Source organism: Galleria mellonella, unplaced genomic scaffold (assembly GCF_026898425.1).
Source record: "Galleria mellonella isolate WM207_F2 unplaced genomic scaffold, CSIRO_AGI_GalMel_v1 utg64, whole genome shotgun sequence".
Classification (NCBI taxonomy): domain Eukaryota; kingdom Metazoa; phylum Arthropoda; class Insecta; order Lepidoptera; family Pyralidae; genus Galleria; species Galleria mellonella.
Window position 1 is genome coordinate 5,012,819 of NW_026442133.1, and position 15,977 is coordinate 5,028,795.

Below are 15,977 nucleotides of genomic sequence, written 5' to 3' on the forward strand. Positions count from 1 at the left end.
GGTTATAAATGCGTACATAATTTGATTGACACTAATTGCTAGCTACTACCAAAAGGAGGTTGTAAATTTGTTTATAGCATTAATGTAGTTTTGTCTGTGTTACAACATTACGTGATATGTTAATTCTGAACCGATTTGATTTTTTTTTGCAATGAATAAGGTTTACTCTCGTGTCAGTGCAATATTAATATTCCTTGGATTGAACAAATCAAATTCATAGAAGTAAACATGGTAAAGCTGTTTCCTGCCGGCGTTATTTATTCTTGGCGAGACGTGGACACGTATGTTACGTTCAGCTCATTAGCAACAGTCAACATACTGCTCTGAATTATAGTTATCTTGTTTATTTTAATAATTATTTCATCAATACTTAATATGCAGTAAAAAGTTCAATTGATTATTACCTTACACCATCAGTTATTTTTAACATTTATCTATAATTCACTGGTAGATAATGACATATGGTGTTAAGTCTGTCTTTTACATTGAGTAGGCGTATTAAACTTTAATAATAAATACATATACAAGTACCTTGAGAGCCTTGGCGGCTTGTTCATGCGTGGCGTGTGTAATGTCAATATCGTTGACGGCGAGTAGGCGGTCGCCGCGGCGCAGTTCGCCGGATCGCTCGGCTGGTCCGCCGGCGAGTAGGAACGACACGTAAATGCCGTGTCCATCTTCACCACCGACGATGTTGAACCCGAGACCAGCGCTGCCCTTCTCTAGTTCAACCACGCGTGGTTCTTCTGCACTGTCCGCACTTTCCGCTCGTTCTGTTCGCTCGGCGCCTTCTTCTCGCCGCAGTGAATTCGCGGTGCTTGAGGCTGTGGTTTTATAATGAATAATTAGTAATTAATAATCGGTATAATAAAACCGGAAATTGGCTGTTTTTAGAAGCAAGGTAAAGAATAAGAATATGTTACGAGAGTATGCTGTATTGTAGCTAAATGACTCATACCAACATGATAGTTAGTGCTAAAAACAGACATTTGTTTTAGTTAACGAACAAAATGTTTACAGAATTGGAGTCCAACATCGAAATTAATGAGATGTTGTGAAACAATTTAACGGATCATAAATACTACTGCAACAACATATGGACATGCATTGCATAGTAAATTTTGAAAGCACTACAATTTGCAAAATCCGTTGTTTTGCAAGAATTTATTAATACCTGGATTTATATTAATTTTTAAGTTCACCAAGACTATGAGTGTAAGAAACACACACATAATAAAATTTAAAGTTTAGGTAAGTAATAATTCTAACAATGTTTGGACATCAGAACTAGTGGATCAATAATTCCACCCATGTAAATGTATTAATTCTTTGACAGTACGCCCTCAGTGCGAAAGACTTATTAAACTCGACTAGTTATGAAAAGCAAAACATTTTATAATTCGTTTAACCTTCCAGAGCTGCCTAGCAGTTCTGACTAATCGACAGAAAACAAATGTCAGTGTCTACAAATTCTAGCTAAATATTTGCGTCAGCGTCATTCCTTATTGAGCAAGAAAGACCCGATAGAATTAGTAATTCTAGCAAAATATTTGGACAGGTCGGATAGGGCCAGAAGTATGTGATACTGACGTGTGTTTGCGCGTGATGTCCGTGGCGACGGCTGCCCGTGCCTAGGTCCGGGGACGAGCCGAAGTTGTACGCGCTCGCCAGCCGCCTTCAGAGCGCTGACAGCTTCTTCATGAGTCACATTGTCTAACTCCACATCGCCACGCTACAGAACAATAATTTCTAATTTAGGGCATTTATTAAATTAATACCATAAATTAGTTGACAAGACAAATGGAATTTTGTTTAAATTGTAATTTTTAAAATCTTCATTAAAACTATTACGAAAATAAAAATAAAAACACACAGTCTAGCTTTCTCAAATAATGCACAAATCACATTTAAATTATTAAAATATATTTGAAATAAATCATTACACAAAGAAACCAAATATAAGATGGACACTCAAGATACTTTTATTCAATTTTAAAGCTAATATCACAGTTGATGGCGGTGGAATAAATAATAATAAAAAAGAAATACAAATTAAATTTCAATCTTCCTGAACAATCTCACAGTTTGTTCAACTTCTCCTTTTGATGTGTATGTGGCCAAGATTTATAAGAGCGGTTTTTCCGAATTCGTTTTTTTACGAATTCGTAATGTGCACCAAAAAACCGCTCTTCAAAATTCAGTTAAATCAGATTTAATGTCACCCGAAATTTTTAGTCTTCAAATAACTCTCATTGAAATATTTTAATTTTTTTTTGCAATTGTCATTTTTTACTTGCAAACTAAGACAATACCTACAAATTTGTGTCAAGGTGACAAACAAATAGGAATGCTGGTTTCACTATTTTTGTTTTGTCAAAACCAGTTCCTAGCATATTAATAAGGTATTAATAGTTGTTTTATATTGATTCATTTCACTAATTCCACATCAAATACATCACACCAAAAAATATCATCTTCTACCGAACCATAATTCTAATATTAGTCATTTAGTATGAATTCTTGTCTCTAAGAACCAAATGTCTAAGGCAATATTTTGAGCTCTTATTATTTTTCAACAGAATGCTACCCCCTTTATTAACAAACGTAACCCCCTGGTTAAGAAATGATGCTCTAAGGACACAATTTTGAACACAGATAAAGGAAAATTTATTCTTTTTATTTAGGCTGTGATGTGAGCAAATCCTGTTATTTAAGGTAATTATAAAGCAACATGCTTATACACTGTGGTACTAAGTAATTAATATTAAAGTACTTACAGAGGTATTTTTGACCATGAGTAATTTGTCTCCAACTCTCAAACGGCCATCTCTATGCGCAGCGCCTCCAGCCATAATTTTCGTTACATAGATACCATTGTCTCCAGGAATATGCTGGTTGCCGAGACCACCTGCTATACTGAAACCTAGACCAGAGCCACCTTTCACAAGTTCTATTTCAACTGCTTCCTCTTTGTTTGTTATTTGTGATACATTTAAGGTGTCTTCAGTTCCACGACGTCTCACTTTCTGCAAATAAAATTGTGACAATGATCATTATATCGTCATCATGATTATTTATAAATCTGAAAGTTTGTAGATTCGGACGTTATTTAAATACATTTGATTGAAATTACATAGATGGACCACATCCTGGGTGCTTTTTAATCTTGATAGACGGTGGGGTGAAGTCGTGGTTTTGAGCTAGTATATACAAAAGTGTCTATCATGAAATCACTGATAAAAAATAGGAATAAAACTCAGTGATTTTTTATTCTTTTTTATTAAACAGAAAGGAAAAAATATTATTAATTTATTTATCATTTTAGAAAAAAATATATTTAAGCATTACTTAGAAATAATTATTTATTTTCATGAGGTGACAGTAAAAATTATGTTTACACACTTTTATTTTCAGGATGAGACGATTACGAAGGAAAAATAGCTCTATCATGCAGACTGAACAGTGGAATGGTAAGGCCAGCAGTGGGCTTTTATAGTTTATTATTAATTTATACTTACCAGTCTTACTGTGTTTCCTGCTTTCTTTAATGCATCAACTGCCTCGGCGTGCGTAACTTGTTCTACATTCGTGTCATTAACCTGGTAGGTAATATAATTTAAATATAAATGACCTTGATTAATACAAATAGAAATACAATGTTATAGTTATGCGAAATCGATTTACCAGTTTGTTTATAATAATAATTTCAAACAGAGATAGTTCAGATTGCTAATAATTTGAAATGTTAAATATTGATGATTGACTCTATCGTGCCTAGTTATGTACATTATATTTTAATATTAAATATTTGTAATGCAGTGATATATACTATGCTTTGATTCCCATAACGAAAACTGCAACGGTATCATTAATGACTAGGTCATTGAAAGCATATTCTCATCCTTGAATGGTGCCGATTCAAAAGTCGGTCAATCGTAATGTCATCAAATTCTTTTCGAATTAAACATATAATTTAAATAATTGTGCATAATTTAACAATACTTACTAATAATATGTTACGTTAATGTAATATTAATTTTCAGACATTATTAACCCAAGTACCTACTTTAAAAGAAATAATTGGAAAAAATTTGTTCTGTTGACAAATCAATAATTTAAGTAAGATTTTAGACTCCAAATTCAGTTTAGGCTATTTAAAACATCACATAATAAAAAAGGTTGTAACACGCAAGACCCCTTTAAAAAATCCATCAATATTTGAACGGTTTGTTTTTACAAGGCCACTGGTGTCCAGATTTAAATAATGTAAACACACCTGTAATATGGCGTCGTTAATTTGCAGCTGACTAGCGGCGGCCGCCCCGCCTGGTATTAGCTTAGTGACGTAGATGTGGGGGTCGTCGGCTACGTGCGGGTTGTCGGAGCCCCCGGCGATGCTGAACCCGAGCCCGGCGCCGCCTGCCCGCGATAGCACCACGTTCATGTATGTGTAACCCTCCTCCTGTGTGCGTTCAGTGCCACCCCCCTCAATGCCATTTACCTGTAACTTTCATATATGTACAATTACAATATTATTTTCATGAATATTATAAATATTTTGAATACATTATGTACTGATTATGTTGAATAACATTCTGTATATTTCCTTTTTATCATTATCTCAGTCTTGGCGCCTTAACAACTCAACCACAATCATGAAATTTGGCATAGACATAGAATTTGAGATGGGGAGACTCAGATTACTTTAATCACAGTAAATCAATAAATTCTTGTGGGATAGCTAATTCCAAAGGAATAATACAATATTATATGAGCAAAGTTATTACACCTGATTGTTAGTAATAGGAACTAATGGCTCCATTGCTAAGAATATGCCCTTCTATAAGGTTGACCTCCATGTGAACCCTTTTGAAAATTGACATTAATACATTCATTACATTAGGCCAACTAAAGTCTCATTTTCATTCCATTCTCAACCCTGATTGCACACACCCTCTCCCCCCTCTCCCACCAGTAATGTAAGCAAGGTTACCATTCCATTTTCATCCATTAATAATGACTAGTATTTACAAATTCATCTGTATATGCAAACCTAGACAGTGAGATATGTTTTATTATGGGAATATAGCATATTTAACTGAAGTAGAAGGTACTTACTAACTATGATATGCTTACTTAGAAACAAGTATAATTATTATAAATTAAAAAAAAAAATAGAAATATCCTTATAAGGACAGAAAAAGAATGGCCTTGAATTTTATATCCTTAATAATGTCTATTATTAATAGAAATAAAAGCTAATATTGATACTGATTTGCAAATTAATGATTATCAAAAACTATTAAACAGTACAATGAATTATCTGGTATGTTGATCATTTAACTAGTCAATATATACATTACAAAACAATCAATTCAAATTTAATTCATTTTCAAAAAAACAAAGTAATAATTCATTGTTATTAAAATGGAGGATGTCATTAAATTAGGTATGAATCAATTTGAAATGAGTCAAAAGAACCATTTAACCAATCCCATATAAATATATAATACATTTTGATCATATTAATAAACTCCAAAAATGTACATAAGATATGAACAAAGATTAGTAATCCCAACAGGCATCCATAAATCTGAGTTGGTAAATTTTAGTGTCAATTAACATGTTATTATGAAAATATAAACAATTTTATTACATAAAAATAATTTCCATATTTTACATAAATAATGATGTCATACAATAAAAATGTAATATCTACGAAAATAACTATAATCGAGTGATGTATATAAACAAATTTACTTAGTTGTCTACATTTAACTGTCACTATGGTAAAATCATAAATAAATAATGTAAATTTTCCTTGACATGGATATAGAAAATGTTTCATATAAAGGAATATAGTATCTATTATATTAGACATACCTGCTTCATTTCAGGTGATGTAATGTGAGCCTGAAAAGTAATAACAAACAAGTTAACCACATTTAACTAAATGGGATAACACAACTTTATCTAGAAATCCATTAGTCTACCATTTTTAACTAAGTGGATTTAAATCACTTCTAAATTTTTAATATGTCCATCACAGATTGTGGTAGAAATTTTCACATAGTACATAATCAACAAATATATCAATATAGATATTTTAAGATACATTAATGTAAATGTTAGATTATTTTTAGTGAATAAATAGCAATATAAAAGTTCCTTATTTACATCTGAGTAACAATGGTGAAATTCCACCTGATACTTTATTACATGACCCACATTTATGAACGGGAAATGTACCACCGACTTACCGTTTCAAGATTAAATAAGGAGGACACTTTGCGTAGGAATCCATTGTGAGTTTTTTTCTTCCGTCTTTCTGTCATTTTGGTGAGCCAGAGTGCATAGCCTTCAGGTACTTATGCTGTTGTCCTTATTATACTATGTACACTTCATGCATTGTTAGTTACACACTGGTGTCCATTGTCAGCACCTTACTTGACGATGTTCTGCATGCACCATTCTCTACCTAGAACCCATTTCTAACTTGCACCAAAACAATTCAACACAAGTGACCTCTTTTAGATGTATTCGCGTATACTTGTCGCGTTACCGAGTTTTCCCATAAAATAAGCCTAATAATCATGTTAGCTTAATTAAAAATTACAGCAATCCTTATCTAATGAATGTAACAATTGGAGCCGAGCCCTTTTCTGATAGCGAGTTTTAGTAGATACATGTATGGCTGGGTAATTATTAGGCATGTTACCAACTTGTGTTCGATGATAGGATGGTATGAATGTCAAAGCGATGAACTTTAATTAAAATGTCCGTGTTACGTTATTAGTGTGCAATAAGTTGAATGGGCAATATTATAGGTAGGTAGAATCATCAGCTAGTAACAGAGCAGATTGTTACAAGCAAAACTAACTCAGAAGTCGCATTAGTCTCACCAAGAATCAGTATCGTTCCCAAAGTGTAAAGAAATTACTAAACGTTTAAAAATAGATTAGTGTTTATTAAATGGCCTTACTTGCGACGAATACGAATTATCAGCAGTGTGAATGTCAAAATTTTGTGTGCAATATCATTTCACTGAATATCATCTACGAGGAGTATACTCTCAGCCGATGTAGTGTTCGTACGTCATTGGCACAATTGTGATATATAACGGCACCAATTCACACAACGAAGAAACGTTAGCGTACATATCGCCGAAAACTTGTACTATATTTTAGGTTATAAATAGTACTACGAGACGCGAAACACCAACCATCCGCCATTACCGACCACTTGTTGTATGTAGCGTTCACAAACCCACCTTCGTTCACAGACGTCACGTCATCAAAGTGAAAAAAAAAACTTTTGTTGAGTACGTTCCTGTGTTCCTGTACATTCGGTTCGATTTGTTAGCTGTAATTTGAAGTTACACCGCAAGATGGCTCTGATTGGTGTTAAAAATATAAACAAAGTAGATACGTAGATAGATTCATAATAGATAATTATAGATATTTTTTATTTGTGTATTGTATAATAGGTAAGGGTAATACTCAATACACAAATAAAACTAATTATCTATTGATCGAATTCTGGTGAGTTCACTAAATATATTTGCGTTATATATATTCGTGGTATAACTGAACCCACTACTACACTACACATTCGGTTCAGATAGCTGATAAATAGCAGATAATCTCGTCGGATCAAGCTATTGGAAGATAAAATTATTCAACATTTTAACCTATATCATTTAATTCAATAAACTATTATTGGATCCTTATGGTTATTTTTATTATCAGGGAGCCTTAGCTTTTTTCCCAAGAGGGGAATACTCGTTATTTACTACGGTATATATATTTCTTATTTTTTTAGAGTAAATTAAAATTCTAATTTTTTTGACGTTGATGAGGAGCGTTAACACCAGACAGGCGGCCAGTTGTAAAATCAAACCTTCTGCAATATTATTATGTATAAAAGCGTATTACGCCCACCTCAACTAATTGTGATAAGGTCAGAAAAATGATGATGATGCCGTTATCCGAAATAGGTAGACAGGATCTGTATTTTTTTTATCAGATATACCCGAACTTTGAACAAACATTTGAGGAGGTACTCGTACCAATCTCAACAATCTGTAACGTACCTACTCGAAGGGGACAGAGGGTGAGGGATTGTTAGTAATGGGATCTAACAGCCCCATTGCTAGCAGGTCGGCCTCCACGCGGGTCCCCCAGGAACGACCGTAATTAATTATTGCTGAATTATAATGAGCCAAATGGTGCCCCGCAAGTGTATACTGATAGAGGTGGCGTGGTTACAATTTCATTTAATGGGTTTCAATTTCAATGGGTAACCATTGAAAAAAAGCCTACTCAAAGGATTATGACGACTATACTTATCTATACACGATCTAATAAATTAATGTATGTAGCGACAAATTGTATCTACAATTTTCCGTATGAAATAGACAAACCTATTTACGAGTATTTTGTATATTTCCATATATAGGATATAGTTTGAACTATACTTTCAGAAAAAATTGTAACGATTTATCACAGCGTTTCACAATTGCAGTCATATATAAATAAGTTGCTGCATGCTACGATAATAACAATAAAATTTATTTAGGCAAGAGAAATGACTCATTAGTAATGAAGACTATTGGGTTCCATTGTAAGCATTATACACTGTCAGGATCAGGTCAACCCCTATGCTGTCCTCTTGGAAACTATCGTGGTTAATTTCTACTTAATTTGTTATGATGGGCCAACTGACCTTACTTCGTCCTCACTGATATCCGGTTAACTTATACCGATAGCGAGTATCATTTCATTTTCATCCCATTAAGAAAATGTTTCCTTTAACAAAGAGTCGATGGATGTAGGTGGCTATTGTAAGTAGGCAGTAAGTGCTTTATATTATTCTCAATTTTGTGTATAATATAGTATATATCATATATGTGTAAGTATATTTGTTATTCATATATCTTTATTCATTTATATATGTAATTTTTGCATGTATGTATATCAATAATTAGTAGTACCGCATTCGAGTAGTCTGACACTTCCTTATGCGTTTATCATTAAGTCCGCCATGTAATATATATATATTCTAATAAAATTGTGGAGGTCCAAGTTTTTAGTAGTGTTTAGTAGGTTAAAGTGATGATAATAGCAAGTATTTTTAACAGCGACAGTGTTACGTGCGTGTGCACATAATACTGTCACTATGCATACACATTGTGTTAAAAAGGTGTGCATAAAATAATGTATAACAAATGTATAATAATATAATAGCGACCTTAACTATTTTTATATATAATACCATATAATTAAATACCTATGTTTATGCAAATAAATGATGATGACTTGACTTGACTATAATTACTCTATAGACATACAATATGACAAAAAAATACTTATTACATTTATTAAAGGTGTTCATGTTATTTAGTAATAGCCAGTTAGGATCACACAATTTAAAACATTACAGATAATTAGGTAGATAGATGTAAATAAATATCAATAGAATTTCACCACTGTTCTTTTCAAGGAATACATAATTTTGATAATTCAGTAATAAGAGTTATTATATAAAGCTACCTACAACTTCCTGCGGATTCAGTTGGAAATAAGGTTCAACTAAATACCTACATAATATTTAATTATTTCTTGAGCTGAAGCTGAAACTAGGTAAGTCTGTTAACTACTCAAGTATTGGAAATTTAATTTCAGCCAATTCAATATTTTAAATTAACGTATGTACCTTCTTTTCTTCGGTCTCTCTATGAGGCATGACGACCTGGTGTATACTGGCTCCCATCTATCAAAATAGATGTCAAGTTTTAAAATATATAAATGTGTATAAACGTAGTCTGTTTCAATAGAACTTAATCAAAATGTGAACAAACAAATAATAATATGATTTGACCATAACACAGTCTGCTGATGTTCAACAGTAGTATAAATAAATATTCGAGTAATTGATTGAACGATTCCAATTTAATTCAAAAAGAGTTTCTGTGATAATTTTAACAAAACTTGGTTATATTTTCATTAAGTACTATTGAAACTATTATTATACAAACATATACTGTAAATAAAGACGTAAAAATTATTAGGTTAAGATAAGATATATTAGGTTAAGATCTCGTTGCTGACTTTTGCTTTAATAAAATTTGGTTTAATTGACATGATGAGCAAAAATACCTATAATATAAAGGGTTTCCTGCTCTCAGTTCCAACCTAGAATTGCCACGCCAAAATAAATTTTATTCTTTTCTGTACGTGGTACATATGATGAAAAATATGATTGCCTATAAAAAATGGCCGGAAGTAAGGGTTGAGAGTATATAAAATTTTGGTGATGATAGGGGATTCGTTCTTTTTCTTTCTCTATACCATAGCACAGGGTTGTCTATAAAAAATGGCAAACCAAAGCTGTCAGCAGGCAACCAAGGTGCATTAGTATTTAATTTTAGTTCGTTTTTATTTAAAATAAATTTAATTATAGATCCTTGTATCTTTTTTTTTTATACAACTTAGAATGGCAAACAAGCTGACAGCCCACCTGATGGAAAGTGGTAACCGTCGCCAATAGACATGAGCAGTACTATGGACATAACAGAGTATACTGTTTCGTCCATGAGACCCCTATGTGTTGCCATTCCTGAGGACTTAGGTGTTATTCCTCTGTACCCAGTAAATTCATGCCATATCCCACCCTTCAAAATGAAATACAGCCATGCAAACACAACTGCTTTACGGTTGAAAAACGAATGGAATACCTACAGAGGTACCCAAGCAATCGACTTTTGTATAAAGTCTCCCTCTGGTGAAGTTCTCTCTGCAGAAGTTGCAACGAGATCTTAATTTATATGTATAAAAAGCGAGTTTTACACAAATATCTAAACATCTTTATAAAATCCTGGAAAATGATGAATATGATAATTTATCCTACACATTTACATATAGATCACCAGACCAGTCCACAGCCGTGTGGTTCCGGGATAGAATGAATTACCTATTCCTTTCCCGTGGGTGTCGTAAGAGGCGACTAAGGGAATTCAATAGTCACAGGATGGGCAGCAACGTCCATCTTCAAACATAACCAAAACCTAACTGCTGTTACTAACCCGTCTGCCAAGCTTGGCAACAATTACACACACATTTTTTTAATGGATGATTATGGAATGCTGTTTGGTCCCGGTATTTATAGAGTAAGGCCACCTTTGTCTTCCCATGGGTATCGTAAGAGGCAACTAAAGGAACTTAATGATCGCCAAAAGGGCAGCAAGCGTCCCTCTTAAAACATCACTAGAATCTTACAGCGGCTGCCAACCCGCCTGCTAAACGTGGCAACTACTGGCAAAACACCTCTTATGGGGGAGGCCTATGTTTAGTAGTGGACAATTAACCGTTGATATAATGATGGTGATCCACTTCCCATATTTATAATATTTTTGGTATTATCTACTTACCGAGTGATAAGATGAAATCATAAATTATGAGAATATAAACATAAAATAATAATAGAGACAAACCTTTGTCGATTCTGGCGATTCATTACGTGGTTCAGTTTTTCTGTTGTTGTCTTGAAGAAAAGCATTTGATACTGATCTGTAATCACTCTCCTCCGATGGTATCTACAAAATCAAAATAGGTATGTACGTATGTGTTCTGCATCGGAATGTCGACTTATGATGCATACATTTTATAAAGATTTTCTCTATAAAATGTATGCATCATATAGGTTCTACTTGTGAGAGAAGTTACATGAGATAAGTTTTGAAAGTGGAGAAAGAAAAATGATAATGTAAGAATAGAGAGAGGCCTTTGGTAATCAGTTCCCTGTCTCGTAATAGACTCGAAGTGAATTTAGATAAGTTTTATATAAGAGAGTATAACTTATAACATGATAGCAAACAGATTCTTTTACGTAAAATTATTATAACATGCAAGTTTTAAAACGGTCGAGTATTTTTAAATCCGTTCAATATTTGTAAATTGTTAACGATGTAAAAAATATATCTGCGCAGCGCAATATTTATTTAATAAATGCTAACAAGTTAAATAAAAGGTAAAAAAAGTATGAAATATGCAACAGTAGTTCGATGTGCACTAATTAAATAACCTTGCAGTTTGATTCGATTTTACCTACATATCTGGGGCACAGTCAGTGCTCGCGCTATTTTGCTGCTCCAAGCAAAAATTAAATAACATTGAAAATATTAATTTTGAAGGACGGTCTTTATAATTAATGAATATATTTTTTTATATAGTTATAAATAAAAAAAACCTCACATATATAACGAATAAACGACTTTTAATGTCCATTGAAAAAAAAATGTATTAAAAGTGTGCCAATAATTATGATTGTTTAGAACGTACCTAATCTAATCTAAAGGTAGGTGCAGTTTATAACAAGAAATGAACATTCCAACAAGTCTACAATATACATAATATTGCACACAATTAGGCACGCATAATGCAAATAGTTGCCTAAAATTCTGTCTGATATTACAATAGTTTTAGTTATATTTCGCTTGTACTTACCTCACGGTTGCGTGTACCATCCGCTTCCCATTTGTTGGCAATGCGGATGGTTTCTGCAGTTTTCTGCTGCACCGATTTAGTGTCATCGAGAAGAGTGAGCTCGTAGAATTCTTGGATATCTGCAAACAACAACCAGCACAATTTATTAGCAAGAATTGACTCCAGTCTATATTTTTTTTTTTGCAGCTTAGTAAATAATAATATATGTGAAAAAGAGTTATGAAAGTAGATGAAATTTCTGACTATTTCAGCCTCATAATTAAGTCATCATTACAACGTATTTCCAAATGAATTACTTTTCACAGAGTTGCTTATAAATGTAATTTTTGTAATTCAATGAAAATTTTAAAATGCAAGGTAATGATAACATCCACTGATCCATTGATTCTCGTCATCAAAGGTATTTAAATTAAATATTAAACAATGTTATTTATCTAACGATGACCTAGGTGCCATAAGTATAAATAATATTTACTTAATGTTATGAGAACCGTGAAGCAGTTGTATTTGCATGGCTGTGTTTCGTTTTGAAGGGTGGGATATGGCGTGTATTTACTGGGTACAGAGGAATAACACCTGAGTCCTCAGGAATAGCAACGCATAGGGGGTATCATGGGCGAAACAGTATACTTTGTTATGTCCATGGTACTGCTCATGTCTATAGGCGACGGTTACCACTTTCCATCAGGTGGGCCGTCAGCTTGCCATTCTAAGTTGTATAAAAAAAAGAACCTATGGATTCTATGGCACTGTTCTCTGATCTTTAAAATAAAAAAATGACAAATTGATGTTACAGTCTAATCTTTATTCTAAGGGCTAATATGAACTAAATTTTTAATAGATTGAAGTCAAAATTATTATGATATAAACTAGCTATATAAAATGCTAACAAATCTTTCTTTTAACTCACTTAATTTTTTATATGGAGATAATTAACCAAATTTTTTCATTTACCTCTAAGTTTTCAAAAATTTTCTTTTATAAACATGAAGTCCACTATAATGTATAATTACAGAAAAAAAAAATAGTAAAATAAGCGCAGCCGTTCTAAAGTGACGCACTTACAGACATTCGGCAATTGATTTTTATTTATATAGATTTAGTTTATGATGGTCCAAGAATTTTCTCCCTTTAATGCTCAGGCTGTAGAATGAGCTCTCTGTCGAGGTTTTCCCTAGAGACTACAGTATGGGGTTTCCGAAAAGGGTATATTAGGATTTCTTCAGGGTCACAACACACACGTGTCCACTCTAGTATTGCAGGCATCCATAGGCTATAGTAATTGTTTACCATCAGACGGGCTACATGCTTCTTTGCCATTTGACAATACTAACATTTGTATTCATGAGCATCTTTTTTTGTATTTATCTAGGTGTTCAAGTATTAAGTATAAATGTGTCATGCCCTGTTTCAATACAATCTACTAATAACAATAACAAGCAACGGCTGAGTGTCTTGCCCGTTTTTTTCAGCTGAAATTGCATTGCGTACTGAGCGGTAGATTAAAAAAATGAACATTTAAACAAACGAATAAATGATTCATAATAAATAACCTGTTGATGTACAATAATAGTATAAATTAAAAATTGATTAATAAATAAACTTTGATTTATTATTAATTTTATTTGAAGAGTGTTGATATTAATTTCTATAAAAACAGACTATCAGTCTTTTTTAATGGATTACAATATAATAGTAATTCCGCTAACGGTATACGCCGAAGGGGACTAGTAAGGGATGATAGAAGAGGATGACAGCAAGTCAATTAGCCCATCATGATGAATAGACCTAGAATTAGGCAAGATGGTTTCCAAGGGGGAACACGTGGAGGTCGACCTGGTTTGGTATATTGCTAACAATGGGGCCCTTAGTCCCCATAGTTACGAACAACCCATCCCCCCTGGATTATCAGTTTGTCAGTTGTTATGTTATTGTTTTTAATACAAGATTACTTTTATTTAACGTTATCATTTGGTATAAACTGTATTTCGCATTATAAAAAAAATAATTAAACGTGTTTGTAATTGATGCGAAACGTAATGTGAGATTCCTATAATAGGTGAGGATCAATTCAGGTCAGTTGGCTCATCGTGACGTATTCATCGCGAATTAATCACGTTGGTTTGTAGGGAGGACCGCGTCGAGATCAGTCTGATATTATCCGGATGATTATACTTACATACATACACTTCATAAACATTACTAATTTTCTTCGATAGACGTTTAAGAGCAAGAAATAAATAACAGAGAAAAACTTCTTGGTTTTCAAAAATGGTAACGCGTGAACTATCGGAGTTTCAGTGCACACTATGATGTTCATGTCTATAATATTATCATACGAGCCGTCAGTTTGTTTTAATACCAAGTCGCATAAAAATAAACATGTCTGGGATGAAGATATCCTGAAAATGCATCTTTCTCTCATCGTTCAAGAATATTTTGGTTTGTATCTCCATGAATGAGCAGTACAATGCAAACTATCGCGTGAGTTCAGTTGTGTAGAAGATCGATATCGAATGGGCGGTGACCCCGTGGTTCATGTACTTACGATGAATTTATTGTTATGATATGAAACGAACAAGGACTTTCATCATTGTCATTCCTTATTTTGTCATTATTTACTTTACATGATAATAGAGGTTTCAAAATGGGCACCGCCAAAACGCATATTATTTAGATTTTTTTGTTGTCTAGTACATCAGACTATTCTAAGATTAATCTAAAAATCTAAAATATACAGTAAGAAAATAACAAATATAATATATTTTATAAATATTATTCGAGTAAAATGTAAATTTTGCAATGTAAGGTGCGAAAAGTGTCCACTCTCAGTCTCAAATTAAAATGGGCAGCGCACATAGGTAGTCGCACCTACGAAAGTCGTAGAGATGGTAGAAAATAGACCTGCAATTTTATTAAGCAGAAATTTAAAAAATCTATAGAACGACAATACTGTCCACTTTTGAAATCTTTGTATATAGTCATTGAAGAAATCCTATGTACTGCGGGGTTTGCAATGGGGACTAGATATTGCTAGCAATATACCTTGACAGATCTTATATACTTTGTTATGTCCATGGTACTGTTCATGTTATAGGCGACGGTAACCACTTTCCATCAGTTGTGCCGTCAGTTTGTTTGCCATTCTAAGCTGCATAAAAAAGGTCGACCTCTTCGCGGTTCCCCGTGAAAATCATCGTGATTTATTCTTGATGTATTCGATACATTGGGCTAACTGAATAGCTTTCATCATCACATCCCGAATTAGTGTTCCGACACCGTAAAAAAACCTATGTCCCAAGGAGAAGATTAAATTCAAACTTGACCAAATTGTGGGTATCAAACTTAGCCAAACTATACCAAACTTGATGTAAGTGTCCAAAAGCCTATTTTGGCAAATTTGGGCAAAATTACTCATAATTTAGCCCAACTAAAAAGTAATAAAATCTGCTATCAAAACCCAAAAAATACTAT

General features: G+C 33.1%; 1 protein-coding gene across 11 annotated transcripts in view; it reads right to left on the reverse strand.

The window, feature by feature from the left end:
• Positions 1-15,977, reverse strand: part of LOC113512635 (disks large 1 tumor suppressor protein) — a 50,113-nt gene that overhangs the window by 11,826 nt on the left and 22,310 nt on the right. For 4 of the 11 annotated variants that reach the window (XM_031906937.2, XM_031906934.2, XM_031906936.2 and 1 more), the window contains exons 3-11: positions 12,504-12,622; positions 11,492-11,593; positions 9,715-9,771; positions 5,884-5,913; positions 4,277-4,507; positions 3,519-3,599; positions 2,778-3,026; positions 1,591-1,732; positions 532-824 (exon numbers count right to left, since the gene is read on the reverse strand). In XM_031906937.2, coding sequence (XP_031762797.1) covers positions 532-824; positions 1,591-1,732; positions 2,778-3,026; positions 3,519-3,599; positions 4,277-4,507; positions 5,884-5,913; positions 9,715-9,771; positions 11,492-11,593; positions 12,504-12,622 — 1,304 coding nt within the window. Of the gene's footprint in view, positions 1-531; positions 825-1,590; positions 1,733-2,777; positions 3,027-3,518; positions 3,600-4,276; positions 4,508-5,883; positions 5,914-6,260; positions 6,479-6,982; positions 7,265-9,714; positions 9,772-11,491; positions 11,594-12,503; positions 12,623-15,977 lie in introns of those variants that run through there. The other 7 variants (XM_026896548.3, XM_026896541.3, XM_031906938.2 and 4 more) reach the window with 5 other exon arrangements.